Raw genomic sequence first — 21398 nt, 5'->3', positions numbered from 1 at the left:
TGAAAACATTGACTATCTATTCACTTAGAAATTTCAAGTATACAATACATTATTATTAACTGTAGTCACCATGCTGGACAATAGATGTCCAGAACTTACTCATCCTGTCTAATTGAAATTTTGTACCTTTTGAACAACATCTCTTCATTTCTCCTTACTACTCTCCCAGCTCCTCATGACCACCATTCCACTCTTTGCTTCTGTGAGTTCATCTTTGTTAGATTCCACATCTTAGTGAGATCATGCAGTATTTGTCTTTCTTTGCCTGACTTTTGAACTACTGCTTTCAGTGGGGAGCCACTGGAAGAGAATGAAGAAACTGTTTAGCTGGAAATTATTAATAGTGGTTGAAAATACATAGTATAAACAGACATGGATAATTTTTCATTAAATGAGCACTTTGTTATACAGTTGGAATTTTTTTTTTCACTTTAAAGTTTTCTACCTACTTACCACTGTGAAATCATGTGTGCTTATTTCATGGTTCTTAGAAGTGATTTGTGTATGAATATAAGACCAGGGGGCACAGCGTACACTCTGTCTATACCTCATCATAACTGTATGCTAACACCCATCTAATTTCCAGGGAGATAGATGATAACGGCTCTTTTTGATCGTCGCTTAGTGTAGGCGCCTCAGGTTGGATGATGCCCAAACTTTGTGATGTCTTAGCATTAACTTTATTTGGCCAGGGACAGCTTATGAGCCACCTGAGTGATATGATTTGAAAAAGGTGTCTATCAATTGCATTGAAGAATTTAAAAAAGGCTTTTAATATAATAATTAAACATTATGTAAATTATATTGATGCACAAATATGTAAATATAATAATAATTTATATGAAAGAAAATTTTTAGAATTTGTTGACTACATCTGATATGAGCAAGAATGATGAGGTATTTGGCTGCCTAAGGAACTTGTTAGGCCTAAAGAATCTGAAGTCTCAGAAAAATCACAGTGTAAAAATCATGAGAACATTACTCTTCTCAGAAATATATCTGGGTTACAGTTTATAAACTTGGGGGTACAAGAGAAACCTTGTCAAATCAAAAAATTTTCAAATGTACACTTCGTGTTTTAAAACTAAGGAAAATGAAACAAATTATGTTGTCACAGATATGGTACTAAATGTCAAAAAAATACTTCTAATTATTTATAACCTGCTTTCCATTTCTTATGGAAAGGCCATTTTTTTATTCATCAGTGATACTAAGTTTCTTGAAACACACAAGTACCATTAAATTATCCTGATGAGGCAGAATTTAAAATCATTTAAAAATTATTATGGGGTAGCTAATAAAACAAATGACTGAACCATGTGATACAATGATGTCCTTCTTCCTCCCCTCAGCCTCTCTCATGTCCATTTCCCTTTACTTGAGCATCTAATAGGTGATAGGGAAGAAAATTAGTAAATTTCTTATTTAACAGGAACCAGAACTGGATCAAAATTCAGTTAGGGAATGATACAGAAATGGAATACAATTGACTTTGAAGCGATTCTTTCATTTAAGTAAACAAATGGTAGCAAATAAGAAAAGTAATCCTATCTCCATGGCAAACATACTAATGTTGAGTTTTGTAGGAATTTGGATATGGTAAGGGAGCATCTATTCCTGTAGCCATTTTATGTAATAATTTTCATCATTTCTATCATTTCCTTTTACAACAAATTTTAAAAAAAAGATCATATAGATATATTACTGGCTCTTCTGTGATTTCTACTGCTGTGACCTAGCTCTGAAACTTTTGAAAGGTGAAGTGTTTTCTGCTCATAAGCTTCCTACCAACTTGAGAAAAAGTGGAGCTGAGATATCTCCTAGGAAGAAGGATGAGAATCATGGTCCATGTTTGTGGTAGGCTGAAAAATGTGCCCCACATATATCATGTTCTAATCTCTGGAACCTGTGAATGTTACCTTATGTGCAAAAGTGATGTTTGCAGATGTGATTAACTTAAAGATACTGAAATGGTGAGAGTATCCTGGATTATCCATGGGAGCCCCAGGTACAATCACAAGAGTCCCTATAAGTGGATGGCAGGGGGGACATTTGACTCCAGACGGGAGAAGAGAAAGCAATGTGAGCAATAGGACAGGGATTGGAGGGATTATGGCTGCAAGACAAGAAATACCAGCAGCCACTAGTTGTTAGAAAGTGTAAGGAACTGATTTTTTTCCTAGGCTGTTTAAAGGAAGTATGGCCGTCTGACACCTTGATTCTGACCAAGTGATAGTGATTTCAAATTTCTGGCTTCTAGAACTGTCAGAGTATTTCTGTTGTTTTAAGCCACCAAGTTTGTGGTAATTTATTACAGCAGCCTTAGAAGACGAATGCAGTATCACTGCCTGCTTTTAGTGGAAGGGTTAATCTTAGAATCCTTTATGTCAAGGTCTCATTGACAAATAAGCAACTAGGAAGGAGATAGGATTGAAAGGTATTTTGTTCATGTGTTTGAAAAGATGAATGTAGAAGTGTTATTTGCCTTGATGTTCACTTTGTTACTGACTTTTTCTGGACATGTGGCTTCTATTTCTGATTTTGTATTTTATTAATTAATTGAATATTAATAAGTGACATATGTTTGTAAAATAGCATGATAATAGGAATAAGTGGATGAGAATATACTTTCATTATGATTTACTGGATTTCAAGACACTTACAAATTATTTGAAATATAAAAACAAATATAGCAATTTGAATATATAATTGGGGTTTTATAATAGGTTCATTTCTGGAGTAATGAACGTAAGTCATTAGTTGAAAGTTAATTGGTAACATGGGCAAAGTTTATCTTATATTTTGGGGATTGCATGCTTCAGTTAATACCTATCGCACGTTTGGGATTTATTCATAGCACACCTCTAGGTCTGATAGTGTATTAAGTTATAAAGAATATTAATATTGCTGTAAAACAATTACTTATTCATTTGTGAACTGATTAAAATTCATGCATAATTTATTGAATAGAGATTTTATAAATGAACCTCCTTGTTCTCAAGGGCCTAAAAACATAATACATATGCTAATATAAGGCTACTTTTTACCTCCAACATAAAAAATTTAACATGTAGGGGTATATTAGTCTCATTTTAATGCTTGGTTTCATTTCTTATAATCATGCTGTTAATCAATGTATATGCTTTTAATCATCTCTCAACATTGCCACATTTCCAAATTTGAGTTATTGCTTTGATTATTGGACTATACCCCCCCTTTTTCTTGCCTGACTATAGCAAGTGAGGTGCAAAATTGATCAGAGTGAATGGTTGCCCTTCCTCGGGACAGGAGACTGATAACATCACACTCATTTGTTTATATACACATAACACTAGTGTTGAATATTCATTTCCAGTTTTAGAATGTACATGCCCTGTGGCAGAAACAAAACAAAGCAAACATATAGGCCTCTCGGATAGGGCTTGTTGATATATTTAGAAATGTGGAATCTTTATAAATTCTTCAAGTAATGATTTACAAATGAAGAAATTGTAGCACAGAGGAGTTAGATAACATATTTAACTTTACCCAGTAATTTCTATGTATACAGTTTTTGAAGCTAGGCTTCTTGACTCCACATCTTATTTTTTTTTATGCCGCTCCCTTAAAGATAGAAATGATGAAGAAATATTACACTTTACTCTTTCATTTGTTTCTGTTATATTTTTGGTGTAGCTTTTTTTCTCCCTTCCTTTCCCTCTTCTGCTCTCCTCTCTTAGGTTTTCTCCTTATTTTCTACAGAAAGAGTGTGCGGAGTTTTGACAGATGAGATTTATTATTCAATACACACACATAAGGTGAAGTTTCATAATACCTATAAATTTATAGATCAACCACGGTTTGTTATTTACAATTCATTTGGCATACTGTTCCTTTCATCATTATGTTAAGCATCAAATCTCTTGAGGTCATCATTGAGCTGTAAAATGAGTAGGGTATTGCTGCTCTGGGGTAGAACCCCAGTGAACTATGAATTTCACATTTTTTCCTACTTAAATTAGTCAGTATATGAGCCATCTGGCATGAAAACAAACATTGCACATGTTGAGACAGCTCAGTTTATTCACAAAATACAGACTGCATCTTAAAACGTGCAACGTTTAGATAGTGTGGGAAGACATTTGCATTTTTTCTATTGTGTTCCTTTCTCTATTCAGTTTCATTTTAGTTTAGGGTTTAGAGAATATGTCAACCCTATCTGCTAGAGCCTTTGTAAAACTCTGAATATAGAAGTTTTTAGACCAGTTGGTAAAGCTTCATGGTATGACATGTCTAGCTATTTATGTTAGCTGATAAATGAAAATTCTAAACTATTTGGTTTTACTTAAACTTTTTTTGAGAATAACTTCTCCACTGAGTTCAGTTGTGAAATTAGAAATAGTTCACCTGCTATACAATTTTGACTACATACTGTTGAAACAACTTACAAACCATTAGGAACAAATTTGGTGGTTAAAATTTCAGGTATTAAGAACTACATTTACATAGAAATGGAAATAATTCAAAATGTATGTAGTTTATATACCATATGCTCTCTTCTTTGATCTTAGTTTTATTTTCATTGTAAACATGAATATAGTGAATCACAAGGTCATACAGTTCTGCTGGTAATTAGTTTAAAAACTATTGCCATAATGAGCTATGATTATTTGAAGGAAGTAAATTATATTCTTCAAGGAATTTTGGATAGGAAAAAAAAATGGTGTTACATCTGTGATTCTTTATCACAGTATTCTGTTTGTTTCCTGTATAACTCTCTGTTTAAAGTAATGAATTTGTTGGTTTATTGTTACTACGTCTCCTCTACAATATTATAGGGATATCACTCCAGCAGTTCGTTAGCTACTCAGTAAATGTTTGTCATGAATTTTGAAGGAATATTCTTGAAAGTAATGTTAGCCTGAACAGAGGTCCAGGCAAGCTAGTCTTACCCCTTATGTTATGGATGTTTGTAATTCAGAGGATTTTAAGCTAGAAACTGCACTGTTATACAATCGGGGTTAAAAAGAAAATCCTAGGATGCAACTGAAAATTCTTGTTTCATTTAAACCTGCATAAGAAGGTAAAACCTATTTGTGGACTTTTTTTTTGCATTGTATCTTTTTCCATGCAATGCATTATCATTAAAACAGAAAATCCAATTTGAAAGATACTGGTTGTGTGTTCTTAACTTCCCTTTATCTGTGTCTTCTCTAGTCCACCCCTACCTGGAGTGGGTTGGAGTGTGAGAACATTATGTGGTTGCATTTAATAGTTTTCCTTTATGTAATTTGTTCTGACTTTTAAAAAAATATTTAAATCAATTTTTGAGCAGTTACTACTTATTCAGATTAACACTTTCCTTTAAAGTCTTTTAACTTTCTTGAGAAGTGTGAGAAGTGTTCAAAAATTCCAAGAAAACCCCACCTGATCAAAATGTACTAATGGAAACTTCATGACTTAGTGTTCCCTGTGGACAGCCACATGAAGAAAGCTATAGCTGTGGAATCTTTCATGAAATCCGATACCTCATTTCAGTTACATTGTCGTTAAGGAACAAAAAGTGCTATATCATTCATCACTTCTATAAATTTAAACAATGAAATGTTTCCCAAAGTTTCTTTCAAGCAAAAATATCTTAAGCTTTCCAAAATTAACTTGCAGTATACCTTTGACATTTGAGTTTAGTATTTGATGCCTTGCCTTATCGCATAGTAGTCTCAAAGGTCAGTGATGTATAGTGATTTGTGATTTTTGCCTAGATGTAAATTGAGGTGGGTGTGTGGAAACAGGTCAGCACCCAGCATCAGCTTCTGAGTTCAGCTTTGCTATGCCTTCCTTCTACTCTTGTCTATTGGAACTCTGAAGGCAAAGGAAGCAAAACAAAAAGAATAAGAAAAATACCACTTGGCCATATTTCATGAATGAAATAAAATGTCAAAGATCGACTCTACTCTGTTGAGTAATTAGAGCTAATCTTAGCTATCTATCTCTAAATATTTTCTATTTCCCTTGTTTACTCTGCCTTTAAAAGTTTACCTCCTGGAGAGAGACATGTTTTCAATAAAAGAAAAATTGTGGTAAAGTGGTCATATGCCATCAGCAAAATTATTTGCTTTTTAAAAGTACAGTTGTCAGACCATTCATACTCCTGGTTTCCTTTTAAATATTTATCATGTATTCCTATATAAATTGCCCATTAAGCATGTAGGCTTTGTGAGACATCAATATATCTATGTATTATAACATTTTAGATTTTTCACTAATTAGAGTGCACACTCATCTTTTCTAGAACCTCCAAGACCCATCGCTCCTCCGCAGCTGCTTGGTGTTGGGCCTACATACTTGCTAATTCAACTAAATGCCAACTCGATCATCGGTGACGGTCCCATTATCCTGAAAGAAGTAGAGTACCGAATGACATCAGGATCCTGGACAGAAACCCATGCAGTCAATGCTCCAACTTATAAATTATGGCATTTAGATCCAGACACTGAATATGAGATCCGTGTCCTACTCACAAGACCTGGCGAAGGCGGAACAGGACTCCCAGGACCTCCGCTGATCACCAGGACCAAATGTGCAGGTAAGAGTGAACAGCATGCCGTTCTACTTTGTGACGGAATCTAGCATAGACAAACCGTATACATGCAATATTAGAAGCTCTAATTATTTGGTATATGATTCATCACACTGTTCTAAGAGCTCCAAGAATTACGTAAATCATCACATTGGTTATGTCATCATTTGACTGATTTGTAAGCAATATTAATGCTTTTCCATTATTAATCTAATATTTTGAACCTGGAATCTTTTTTTGCATGGTAATTTTGGTGATCCCGGTATGTACTTGGTCTAAATATCTCTGATAGGTATTGCTTGAAATTATAATTAGAAAAAAAAGACATTTTCAGTTCAAGCAAATACTGAACACCTTTTTACCAGGAAATTATCTTCCTCAATAATTTTCTTATAGTCAGTGAAGAGGCCATCTCGTATAAAATGGATAGGAAAAGTTACTCTGTGCAAGGTCTTAGTGAGGGTAAGTATTCTGTTCAGAAAATCCCATTGTTGAGGATTAGCTCAGTAGCTTGACACCCAGCTGTAGAATACACAGAGATTTTCCTTATATCTTTATGGCCCTGTTATTGTCCTTCCTGTGACTAAAACAGAATGCTGGAAATAAAAGTTTATGGAGAAAACACAAAGACTAAAAAGTGAAATAAAAATAAATACATCCTGGCTTCTTACTGTACTATGTTGTTATAATGGGAGCAATTTTTAGCTATTTATTAAAAGCTATAAAGCTATTAAAGAGTTTAAGTTATTTGAGTGCAGTATTTATTATTGAAAGTAGTTTAATTTTTAGTTTAAAGAGGCCATATCTAGCCATATTTTTTCATAATTATTCATATTACATGACTGAATACTTTCTAGACAGCCCTTATATACTTTTCAAGAATTACATTGAAATATCTGAAAATTGAAAACTAAAGCTGTGAGGTCTATGAAGATCTAAGTGCCTATAAAATATCTTTTGTTTCTTGAGCATCTTTTTATCATTTGCAATATTGCTGGGCTACCCACCAAGAGTATTGATGTACAATCAAAACAAAATGCATTTTAATTGCCTGTTATACTGTAATATTTAAATATTTTTAAATCCAGCTCAATTTTTATATGTTAATAGCACCAATTGGAAGATATTCACTAATGAGAAGTTTAACTGCTTATAACCATTAGTTTGAGATTTAGATGATAGAGTCTAATGATTTACTGATTTTTGTCATACATTCACCTGGTGGTTGAAAGGCAGTTTAACTTAAAAGATGTTGGGCAAATCTCCATGACTCAGCCTAAATCTCACAATTTGCTTTTCAAATATTCTGTACCAGCTACATCTTTTCATTTGATGTCATGCTACCTAAATTGTTTTTATGGTAGGAAATAAAATTTCTGAGGAAGAGACCAAGTTGACTCCACACTGTCAACTAGTCAGAAAAATCATTTAAATAGGAAACAATTTAGAAACTGAAAAGTAGTTCCCTCTCTATTCCAAAATTAATATTCCATGCTAATGTGAAAAGATGAACAATGGAGTCCATTTTACTGAAGATATTGCCTACATATGTTTTCTAATTAAATTACCTTTTTTCTACACGTAATCTTTATAGTGTACATGTAAATAATAATAACTAGTAATAATTTGCTATTCCAGTGGTCTTCCTGTTGACTTCCTTTGCCCAAATTTCTTTCTTTTAAATATCTCTTCTGCTTTATTTTTTGTTTTAATAAAAAATGGTTTTTAAAAAAATTAGTAATAAATACCCCATAGTGTATTGTTGTGCCATAGTTTGTTTTTCACTTGGGAATTATTCAAAATTAGTCACTGGTATGAGAACCATGGAGATTGCAAGTAAATAAGATTGTGTTTTAAAGCTTGTTATACTGTAATAAGTGAGTAAAAAAATATTAATGAACATTGATTTATCCCAATTGAATGCTTATGTTCTGAGTGCACATTGAATTGTGGTAAGTAAAAATATGACTATAAAGTTCTTTGAAATATTTTATTCAGAGTATAACCATATCTTTGTGAGAGGAGATAGAGTAAAAATAATATATCTGCTTTCTAACTTATAAATGCCTTGACATTTTGGAATTATATTGGTCTTTATATCCGATTTGTTTTTCTTAAAAAATATTTAATTTGCATACTCTTTGTGGCATAAAATGCTATGAGGTTCAGTCGTTTGTAGTTTTACTTCCAACTATGGTAAGTTTGTTTTAAAACCATCTTTCACATGTGATGAATCTTTGTCGTGCATATTTATTATAGTTAATTAATATCCTCATGAGGTGGATCTGCAGGATTTAAGCAGGGGTTCTTATAGACTAGATTTACAAGTATGTTGTAGATTTGAGAGAAACATGGTTACCACTTCATTAGGAATGTCTACTAATCTCGCTCTATTACTAGAAAAGGGAAAGCTTATGAAAGCATATATTGTATTTTTAAACAATCTCTAAAAAGCAGAAATTAAATGTAATTGATAAGTGTTATATAACTAAATAGTGTTCACTAACTGATGATGTCCATTTATCCCTTTTTAAAGAACCATTTACTTTTCCCCAAATTTAAGGTCCTTTAGACTTTAGCAGTACCACTATTGGCCTCAGCCTGGGCAACAATATCAACAAAATAGAGCACAATTTATGCTAACTATGGTATTAGCTGATTTTTAGTAGTTTTCAAAACTCTAAAAATTCTTTATAATCTGGGGAAACTACACCTTTGAGACCCCAAACATAACTTTTGGAGGTAGTTCTCATATACTTTTAATAATTCTATATTATTCTGCATGCCTGAATATTAGTTTTATTAGTGGTTCTGAATACTAGATCTATAAACCATTCTATATTAATTACGACTGGGAGTAGTCCACATTATAATTGTAGAGTTTTACCATTAATATCATCTGATTTAATAAATATTGATTATTTTGAAGTAGTTATTTTAGTATACCCTACATATTAGACCACCAGGAAGCCTTTAAAAAAGTGTAAATATTTCTTAGCTATATGTGTGTTTGAGATACCAATTTCACATAAATTTCTTTTAAGTGAAAATTAAATGGAGGAATGAAGGAATGAAGATTATTTTCTGCCAGTCAGAATTCTCATTTTATTTTGGTATATCACAGAGCAATTTTTGTAACTATTAAGTACCAATCAAAGAGTAAATTAGTTAATATTTACGATTTTAAAAATTCCATTTTAATGTGTTTAAGCCATTGCCATTTTATTTCTGGCAATAGTAATATGTTATTTATTTGCCAGGAATCTGTCAATAATTTTTCAGCAAGTCAGTAGAAAGGTTTTACTCGTGTATTTTAATGAACACATTTTATATTTTCAAATGAAAGTGAAGATTTTTTTATAGCCAAGTATTGATGAATACTACTTTAGAACCAGCATATGAGGTGAATCTATCATGATATTTTATTTTCACACCAGTTCTATGAGTTAGATTATTATTATCCCACTTTTGTAGCTGGTGAATTTAAGATTCAGGAAGAAAAATAGTAATTTTTCTAATATGAGATAGTTGAGTAGCCGGACCTCAACTGCATGTTGTGGTACTTTAAAAGCCTTAATTCTTTTTTCATTCTACTCCTACCGTAGGTAATTTTTTTTCTCTTATAATAGTATAGCATGAATAAATAAAAGTACAATAGGTAAAATCTGGTAGGCATGTACATTTTTTAAAATAGAATCTGCATGGCTAACTTATTCTTTGACAACACATGGGTTAATATTTTCAACTTCACTTTTATTAAAAGTGCAATTGATTAGTGCTTAACTTACAAATATATGCTGCATTTTAAATACTCTGAATAGTTAAAGAAGTGTATAAAAGTGTTTTACTTTATCTTTTTCTGAAAATGTCCTGCCTGGTTGCCAAAGCTATTTTTTTGCTTGCTTTCTACAGTATGTTAAAATCATTTGGTAAGTACAATTACCTGCTTCAGGGTCTCTCAAGTTAGGAGAAGTGGTAATTACAGCCTCTGGTGGCTGAAGCCACCTGCATGTGCCTCATGCTTCTCTATGAACCTGAGGGGTATGATTATTTTACTGTGAGTTTATACTCTGACCCATGTTGTTGTGCACATAATGTTTCCTCAGGCATTTTATAAATTTTAAAAAAGGTATAAATGTGAAGTTGTCTTAAATGGGAAGTAAATCAAAAACTCCAAGGAACAATCAGAGAAAATATGCTTGCTTTTTTTCTGTGTGTCTATTTCCTTTGGGTATACCATCTGGTATAGAACGTAGGAAAATACAGTTTTTCTTTCTCTTATTAAATGGAAATAAAATATGCCATCAGAAATTGTGTTGCATGCTTTGGCAATTGTATGTTAAAATTGCTCTTTTCAATTGCCTTCTCCTTCTGGGTAACCCATTGTGAAACTGCTTTATGATTAACTGTCATTTTAGCAGCATCTCCCTCATAGGGAAGGTCAATAGTTCAGAATGTCCAGAACATAATATATTTACACAGTTGGGAAAACTACCCTCTACTCCTATATTGAAGTTCAGTGCTCTTGGCAATTTTCAATGAAACATTTAGATCTATGAAGCAGTGAACAGGAGAGTATCTTATTTTAAATGTAAACATTTACTAAAAATGTATTTTTCTCTGTCCTAAATTCAAAATGGAAGGAAAAACAAAATAATACTCAGGCTTATACCAGAAACCATAAGGTGAGGAATTAAATTTTGGCTTTTTGTCTATAGATTCATCAGCAAAATGGTACCATATATTATTATTTTTTCCTGTGGTCCAAGATAGTTACCTATCACAAAGACTAGTTACCATTGACACTCAGCCTAGAGGTTAAAACGAAATAAGCAACTCTTCTAAGAATTGGTTTGGTTTAACAGTATAAGGATGACTTACTATTTGATTAAAATCGAAAGCTTATGTCAATGCTTGCTTTAAAATTTTTTAAAATGTATTAACTTCTTATATATTATTTTTATGTGCCTGTTTTATTGCTTTTGAGCAAGAATTTTAAAAGGTGATGCTATTATTATTGACCTCAAGAAAACTAAAGATAAAAAGCCATAGCAAAAGTAATGGAAAACAGTTCTTCAATTTTCTTTGAAAGCCAAGAATAAAAATCGTGTTTTAGATTTCTTTTTAGTGAGTAATAACTTGATTTTGTTTTTCAGATTCTGTAGAGAATACTTCTATTTGAAAAACATTTATTCATTAAAAATAACTGTTGTTGGCTATTTTTTTTTTTTTTAACAGTACTGGGTTAAGCACTAGGTCTTCAGAATTGTACATCCAGTGGCTTGCACTTAAGCTCCTAGTCATCACCAGGACAGACCTATAAACAAAGAGTAAAATGAAAAGTGATATGACTGGGATTAAAAACAGCGGGAACCGCAAGTTCAACCCACTTATAAACATTGCTGATGTTTTGTGGGTTCAGAAAATACATGAATCGCTAGCTTACTCTGCACTCGTGGCCGGTAAGCTGCTGCTAGGTCTAACGTGATCCAGCTGTTATCCAGTTGTTTTTATGACGCACACTGAACGATGGGTTGGAGCTCAGGAAGAATGAGGGCCTGAGAAACCACGAAAACATGCTTACTTTATTTATATTTATACGTTTATCTTCTCTACAGCATCTTTCTCATTTCAAATCAGAAACAGGAAATATATAAATTCCTGAAAAATATTAACATTCCCGATAATCAAAAAGGTTTATTTTAATATAGGGATTTTAAAGGTATTTTATAAGTGGCCTAACTTTATTGTTTGAATTACTTTTCTTTTTCAAATATGTGGCTTGTCCAGTATTAATACACATGAACCAAATGGTATAATGCATTATTTTAGAGGAGAAAATTGTGAAAGGTTGGAGAGAAGTTCAAGAGATACTGAGTATTTGATGGCACATTTATTTCTTTCACAAATTTTCTTGAGGGTCCACGTTGTACACATTGCCATATCCAGGACTGCAGATGATGCAACATTAATGACAGGATTACCACTCTTAAGAAACCGACCATTTAGTGTTAAAACCATAATAAACATAATACATGATATAAAAATACAAACTACTTCAGAAATTTAGAGAACAGCAAGTTAATTTCTGACCCAAAATTAACTTTTCCCAAGCACTTTGAACTTTTCTAAACAGAGTTGGATTAATGCTTCTGTTGAATAGACCCATAACCTTATCCCTAATTCCTAACCTGTGAAATAATGCATAAAACAGTGTCCAGCCAGTAGTTGCCGGAACGATGATTTGCCTTCCCTCTTTCCTCTCTACCCCATATGTAGGCTATATGGACACATGGAGGTATTAAAAAGAATTTTTTTTTAATCCTGGGGGTTCATAGATTATAGAAATGTTACTCTAAATTTCCATGGAAATTGAGAGAGACAGCCTGACCAACTACTACTAAGGTGATCAACCTCTGTATGCTGTGCAAATGGTCTATAATACTAGAAGCTCCCAGCATTAGAGTTATGACAGTTGAATAAATATGAACTCATCTTGCCCACCACCTTTTTTGTTTCTTACCTCAAGAGCAGGATGTACAGTTAATTGTGCATCCCAATTCATGGCACATTTTCTTATATGTAGTATCAGCAGCAGCAATGTAATTAACTTTACTAATAGTCTTGGGTTGTTTTCAGTTTAAACTGTGTCATCTAACTTTGTTGGTGAAAAGCATTTAGTAACCAGTGAAAATGACACTGTATTTATTCATAGTACTTTACCACATGCTGAGTCTGTTAACTGTATCATTAAGTACTCTTTTTATTGGCTTCATTTGTTTTTGTTGAATTTCGGGTAGAACAATAAAGCTACAGGTAGAAATGATTTGAATAACAACATCAGTCTCAATGTTCTGTATTTCCCCTCAAGTCCTGGGTCTTTTATTTGATACCAGGAACTAGAAATGGCTTTAAAAATAAAATGATATATTAATAATGTTTTATGTGTTAATAACAAAGGAGTGGCTGATGAAGAAAATGACCTAGGTAGAATTAAAAAGATACGGATCCAGATATGAAACTCTAAGGGATGTGTTAGTGATGAAGGTGAGTTCAGGACACCCAGCCTATGAGCTTCAGCCCTGTCTTGGATGGTGCCATTGGGGTCGTCCTGTAGACTTGCTCTTGATTTTCTTCCTCTTTACCCAGAGAGTCTACTTCCACCTTTTAATTCTCACTCCATGTTATGTCCTTTTTTGAATTATAATTTGTTTCCTTTGCTTTGGAATCCGTAAGAAAATGCTAAATCAAGCTCTGCCAAAAAAATAAAAATTGTAGTCACCTCTTCTTCATAGAGGTTGTGGGGAGGACAGCTCTATGATTATTTCTGGAACTCACCCACACCAATTCTAGCTACATATAAAAATACTATAATTAGCATTTTGAGGGAGTATTGCTCACTCCGTGTAATTTCCAGAGGGGAAAAAATGCCATTATATGTATGTATCTCATTATTTCATCATTTAATTTGACTCTTACCTAACTAAACATGGAATCCTAACCTATCCTCAGGTTAGGATTTCACTTTCTGTTCTTCACTGTCTTCGTACAACATATGGCCTTACTATAGCTAATAATTACTGTAAGGATGACTCTTCCATCTTCTTTTCTCTCCGCCAACTTGTATATAAACTATAGAGGGGGAGAAAAGCCTATTCAAAGGAAAGAGATAACGAGTGAATTCTAATCTCTAGTCTTGTAAATTATAGTCTTACTTTGTGAACCCAATAGAAAATGAACTTCAAAGGGCAGAAACTCGTGCCTTTCTTGTCACCCTAAGCAAAATCTGTGCAAATTCAGCTGTCACTACATATGATATGGTCTAGAAATCATTGAGTGATGTCCATTTTAATTGTCTCAGCTAAATCATCTCAGTGAAGTTGAGTTTAAATAACTCATCTTTCATTCTTTGACTTATTTCCCACCTGCATATAATCACTCTTTGCAACAAAAGAATAATAAGCAATCAGAAAAAAGTTTATTTTTACCTGTTACTTAAATTATTTTATTTTAAACAGGTGCTGTATTCTTTCTTGTTATATCTACCTCACTAGATATACTACATTTCGTATTTTTTATACTACTGTTACATGTGAACCTATAATACATTATTCCCAAAACAGGGCTTTTATATATATATATATATATATATATATATATATATATGAATGAAAGCATATATATATGAAACCATATGCAAACATATATATAAGCATATATATGAAAGCACATATATATGTGTGTATATATATGCACTCCCCTTTTACGAGTGATTACAAATTTGGACACCACTTTAAAAATTACATTAATGAGGAACACTAAAGCAGAGTCATTGTTCCAGAGTCCCCTCTCCTGCTTCTTTATCTCTTTCCTCTAGCAAATTCTGCACCTTGCATATGCCTGCCCTCTAAAACAACCAGTTCCACTCTGCTTAGGTGGAGAAAATGTGACAGGGCTGAACTAACTGTCCCTAAGCTTGATTTCTTTGGAACTCCCTTGCTGGAAGCCCCAAATTCTATAAAGACTGCACAGAATTCCTATATCCATATTGTTATTATAAACTATACATAATAAAACAATACACCAAATTTTGCAAACAGAATTTTTAAAAACACTAATTCTACAGTGTTTATAAAACTATTCTCATTTTTGTCAGTGCATTCTTTTTCCCTATGCCTGTGGGGGTTTTAAGTTACAAGTATAAGGTATATATTAATACAATTTTATATTCTGCTTATTTTAATTGCTAACATGTGAACCCATTATTTGTGTTTCTGTAGGACATTCTCACCCTCATCTTTAATGATTGGTTAATATTCTATTGGATACATGTACTTGAATTTATTTAACCATTTTCCTATTACTGAAAGTTTGGACTAACTCCAATAATTGACTATTCTAAATGCTGCAAGAAGGATCATGCATATATATTTTATCTGTATGACTAAGAAGTTCTTGACAAATACTAGTCAAGTACTTTCTCAAAGTATTCTGTCAATGCACTTTACTTACACCAGCAAGGCCAGTCACACGATTTTAGTACAAGAAAGTACTTTATAATTAATCGAGTCCAACTCCCCTATTAATCATGATTCTGGGCACTTAGACTCAATAGTAAAGTGATTTGATCAATATCAAACAGTTACTGGATGAGAAAACCAAAACTATCATTTGTTTTCTCTTACATGGATGTCTCCCGTATGCCAGACACTGTCTCAAGTGCCGGGTACTCTAAGATGAAGTCTCTGCTCTCCAGCCACTCAATGTCTAGAGGATCATGATCATAGTAGCTCACATGTACTGAGTACTTGCTATGTGCCAGGTACTTGTATAAACTCTCAGATACAAATTGAGGCTGCTAGAATGCATGTCTGTGCTGAGCCACCTAGAAAGGTTAGAAGATAGATATGTAGGTAAATAATTAAACCAATAAGCGATACAGTAGATGTGCTTTTAGGCTCTGTGAGAGCACAAAGGAGCCATGAATTGTCAGTAGAATTTCATTAATCAGCAGATCAGGAGAATCAGTAGTTATGAATTAAGGTTGAGAGCCAGTAAACTCTAGGTTCAAATATGGCCTTAATACTTACTAACGGGCAAGTAACTTAGGCTCCCTAGTGTTTCGTCTCTTCATCTGTAAAAGAAGAATCAATAAACAAACCTGCCCAATATAATATTGGTGAGCTAATCAGTGATGTGCTAAAGCTAAGCATCAATTTATTAAATTTTTAGGAATTTTGCCAGCTGTTTGTTAAATGATTATTAAGAAATGAGTGATAAAATTTATAAGTATATTAGTCATATTTAAAAAGTTTATGTACCTCAGAGTTCTAATTATTTTAATATATTACACCATTATCTCTGTTCTGAGGCTATTTATGCCTATTTTATGTGTACATTGGAGATACTATATAATCTAATGCTCATCTCTTCCCAGTTTTTTGAGAGGGAAAGCTTAAAACTGTAATGACAGTATTTCAGCTTGGAAATTGGCAAATGCTACAAATCAGAGCTTTTTTTCTCCCCTCCCTACGCTCTTTTCTCAGAGAGCCAAAAACATGTTTAAAATATTAAACATTTTTCTTTACACCAATGGAGATGATTCATGCAAAGTGCTTGCTTAGCACTGCTTATGACACAGAAGAAGCCCACAGTAAATATTAGCCATTACTACATTAGAAAAAGATAATGTTTCTTTGATATTTTAAAAACTGTAAACATGCAGAAAATCTGAAGGATTTATTCAATAAATACTTATATATCCATCACTATAATTTACCTTTTCCTATATTTGCTGTATCTCCTATTTATCCACCTGTTCATCTTTTTGTTCATCCATCAGTTCATCTTAATTCTTTAGTTAATACATTAAAATATTTTATGTAAGGGAATGATTTTTTAAGGAATGAATTGTTTCAATTTTTGATTCGAATGTTTACAATGATTTGTTTTTCAGAAATATTTTTCTAGTGGTAGTTTAGGAAAAGGATTGAAAGGAGATTTCAGGGAGATTAGAAGGCTGCTACTTCAGTCTAAGCAAAAATTGATCAGTGCTTGAACTGAGGCAGTAGAGATAAGAATTCCAATGAGAAGGCAGGATTGAAAGAGATTTGATAGGGTGCAATCAGTAGAATTTGGTGACACAATGGAAGTGAATTCTGGCTTAGAAAATTAAAGGATAGTGACAGGTTTTAACTTGAAGGGGTAAAACATTGGGGAAAGTTTTAGAAGGAAAATCTCTGTGCTTATTTTTAGAAATGAGATATTGGGTAGGAATTAGAGAGGGCAGAGAGCAGGACATACAGACTTGAGTGTCCTCACCATTTCATTCCTGGTGTGTGAGTCACGAGTACACTATAATTTCCTTGGATTTTAAATTGAAGTAAGCTTGTTTCAACCACATTTTCAAAAATTATACTCATTTTTTAGGGGAAATTATACTGTTTGTATCAGTATCTTATTGCATGAACTATTCTGATTTCTCCCTGCTCAAGGACAGAAAGTATTAATAATTTTATATAGAAACTATTTAAAAATATACAGCAGGTGGTTCTGTGTTTACAAATAAATTACACTTGGTCAATATATGATTTATAAAGAGTGATCAATTTGTAGAATGTGAACATCTATAGCTGTATTTTAAGTGTTTCCCATCGTGGGCAGCTTTGAGCATTAGGCTAAAGGAAAATTCAAAATACAGTTTAGTGTTGGTTTTCACCTGCCAATCCTAAGCATATTTATTTTTTATTTTTTTTATTTTTTTTTTCTAGGCATATTTAGAAATAAGCTGTGAGCGTACTTCTATCTTCTTTCCCATTTTATCTTCTACCTCCCATTGTCCCTTCCCTCAAAGATCCACCGTGCTCTTACGCTGCACATGCGCCCTTCAGGGGCGTCCACAGGGTGGTGGGAGAGGGGCCTCAGCATATGTACCCATGTTTAATAGCAGGGCTGCTTGCTGTGCCCATGTTTTTTGGATACTGGTATCAGACGCACTGTCGTATTGATACCTTACTAGAACTTCCAGTTATAACAACTTATTTTTAAACTTTGCATCAAGTTCTACACTTGAGTGCTTTGATAATGAACTAATGAAAATAATTAGTCTGATTCTTTACACCCTCAAGTCACAAGGCTCTGTAGGACAAACTTAAATATTTAGACTTTCCCAGGATTTCCATTAGAGCAGGGGGAATAAAGCACTATCTCTTTTTCAGTTGAAGAGCAGAAAGTAAGTGTTTTTACTCTTTCAGGTTTTAGTGGAATGTTTTTATAAACTAAAAAGTAGGTCAGCAAGACTGAGTTATTTTATTAAGAACAAATATCATCTTAAGGAAATGACTCTACAGTTGCCTAGTATTAAAACAAAGATAGGGAAAATTTTTAGTTATTCATTCCTTAAGCTGCCCTGGTCTTTGAGTATGATGCTAATTATACTGGCTGTGGGTTAATTTGATTTCTACTTTTATTAGCCAGTCTTTTTCTCTCAGTTACAATATTTTTATAATTTTTTCACATGGCAAGCCCTTTTTTTAAAGCTATGCTTAGTCAAATCAGTTATTTATTTGTATACAATTTTAATAAAAAGATTCTCAAAACATATTCTAAAATTGGTGGATCAGTCCTTTCATTATCTTTGAAGAACGTAGGTTCATATTGCCTCAATTATGAAATTCGCTCTAAAAGGAAGAGTCAAATTTGGAAATCTGCTATTTTTGTGGAAATATGTTTTTGACACAAACATGTACACATATACTTGTAACAATAAAGTTCAAATGGGGTAATGTGACTTTTATCTTAAATTTTGATAAGAATAAGAATTGATCTAATGAAATTCTTTCAGAATTAAAAATATTCTTCTAAAAAACAAGGGTATAATTACAGCCCTTTAATATACAGATTATAAGAAGTCTCTGAATAATAGAGAAATAAATGAGTACCTGCGTGCAACAAAACAGCAAAACAGAGCTGCTCCCACATTACAAACAATACATAATATTTTAATTTTCATGGAGCTAGTAAACCATTTGTTATATTGTATTTTTTAGCAGGGAATATTGCATATGTCTTCAGTTAAAAATATATTCTCAGTGTGGACAGGTGGTATTTAAGGAGTCTGGAGTGAGAAATGGTTTGGCAGTATAACAAGGCATATTACAAGTGTTTGCCTTGAAAGGAAAAAAGAGAGTTAGATCCTTTCCATTACTACCTACTGTTAAGGTGCTCACATTGTCCCCTAAACAACCTCATGCCTGTGGCAACAATCATGAACTGTCGTTTTTTTGTATTAATATGAAAGTGGATTTCAATCTTTTTGACAAATACTGCATCACTTCTGGCTTGGAGAATTTTTGTCACTCAAACCTAGTTGATGGATAAGTAGATTGAGACATGCTGGCTGAAATGACTTTAGATTCACTGTATTGAGGAAAGTAAAATTTTACTTGAGGTCTGTCTTTTTCTTTCCATTTCTCTCTCCTCTCCCTATCCAACCCTACCCTCACTCCTTCCATGAGTTCAGATTCATGTTACTTCCTTATTTCTTTATAAGCTACATCATTTTTCGGGGAAATGCCTTACAGTGAAACTGATGGAAGCTTTTCATGGAAATGTGTAATTTGCTTTTTTGTTGTATTAATTTCTCAGTTGTGGATGTACATGTGTGTCCACATGCATCAGTGTACAATCTAAGGGGTTAACATACTTTTTTGCTTGCTTATTCGGGCTCAATTTTTAAAAAGAGTAGTTGTGCAGTGTCTATAACCCTAGCTTCTTAAAGTCATGCATAATCTGTCAGTTGGTGTGAAATATGAACATTTTGCCTTTTTGCTTTTACGATTTAATAGTTATAAGTTTTGTACTCCTTAAATGTCCCTGGCAATCATGCCCGGTTGGGAAGTAGTTGTGTTTTCAATTTTTTCTTCTTTAGTAACAACATCTACATCTGTCATAGGGACAAAATGAAAAGTAAAAACATTGTTACTTTAAAAGATGACCCATGAATTTTCAGTGCTAACTCTTAAAATGGCACTTCTGAGAAAGAGGTCATTTCTCAGGTAAATTAATATGCCATGTGATATCTGTTTGTATTTTAAATAAAATGATTCATTTAGAAGGTATCTTTAGAAAATGTAGACTCAAATCAATAGTTTTTTTTTAACCCCCTAAATAAGATTGTAAGGGAATTACCCATATCTTCACTCTCTTCATCATGCTGTCCCAGCAGCAGGCTGTGCTGCGTAAAAGCATAGAAATAGTTACCAATGTAGATATGGATAGTTATAAATTAAGTCTAGATATAGATACAAAGATGTAGGTATTGTCTCAGTCGCTTATTTGTGACCTACAGGGCAGATTAACTGATCCCCAATACTCACGTGCTCTTACAGGCAGTATTCAGGATCTGCATTAGTCTATTTTATAGTGTCTATTGCATGAAATTTATAATTAGGCTTTGTGTTAATTAAAATTTTACTTATGATAGCTGACCTAATATTTTAAGACATCCATACTACCATTATTAAAATTTGTTTACGGTCTAATTTAAATAAAGTTTGAGTAAAAACGCAATTACAACAAAAGGAAGATGCCTACTACAATTTGAAAATATTTATTCAAATTTAAGATATCAGCATTTATTTTGTCACCATTAATTTATTTTTTTTGTCAAGTCAAAAGTAAAGGACATTCTCCCATATTGTTCTGGAAGGTGCATGGTGTTTATTATTCAATTGTGTATATTCTTTGTCTCCACTATGATATGGGCCTTAAAATAATGCACACACAATTTTAAAATGTTGTTTACATTAGTGGGAATTGGAAAGAAACTAAATGCTCAACAATAAAGAAATGGTTTTATGAATTATATCATATCTATATGTTAAATATTTTGCAGCCATTAAAATTATATGTATTTAAAATTATATGTATTTAATTCAAAGCGTGAACATAATACCTATTCATATTGGGAGGATAAGAGAGAATGATGAAACAATAATAATAAAAAATACCCTGAATGATATCAGGAAATAATTTTATGGGTAATATCCCCTGCAACTGGTAGCCCCTCTTCTACTCTGTTTCTATTTAATTTATTTGACTTTTTCTTTCCTTCTTTCTTTTCTTTCTTTCTTTTTTATTTTTTTCCATAGAGACAGGGTCTTGCTCTGTGGCCCTGGCTAGAGTACAGTGGCATCATCATAGCTCACTGCAACCTCAAACTCCTGGGCTTAAGCGATCCTCCTGCCTCAGCCTCTAGAGTAGCTGGGACTCCAAGGACCACACCACCTTGCACGGGTGAATTTTTCTATTTTTTGTAGAGGCGGGGTCTCACTATGTT

General features: G+C 33.0%; 1 protein-coding gene across 6 annotated transcripts in view; it reads left to right on the top strand.

Annotated features, from left to right (window-relative positions):
* The window catches only part of PTPRK (protein tyrosine phosphatase receptor type K), a 509148-nt gene that overhangs the window by 303718 nt on the left and 184032 nt on the right, over positions 1-21398 (top strand). For all 6 annotated transcript variants that reach the window (XM_069488870.1, XM_069488869.1, XM_069488867.1 and 3 more), the window contains one exon: positions 6272-6565. In XM_069488870.1, coding sequence (XP_069344971.1) covers positions 6272-6565 — 294 coding nt within the window. The remainder of the gene's footprint in view (positions 1-6271; positions 6566-21398) is intronic.

Source organism: Eulemur rufifrons, chromosome 15 (genome assembly GCF_041146395.1).
Source record: "Eulemur rufifrons isolate Redbay chromosome 15, OSU_ERuf_1, whole genome shotgun sequence".
Taxonomy (NCBI): domain Eukaryota; kingdom Metazoa; phylum Chordata; class Mammalia; order Primates; family Lemuridae; genus Eulemur; species Eulemur rufifrons.
Note: the sequence above shows the minus strand (reverse complement) of the source record. Positions and strands in the feature narration are given on the sequence as shown.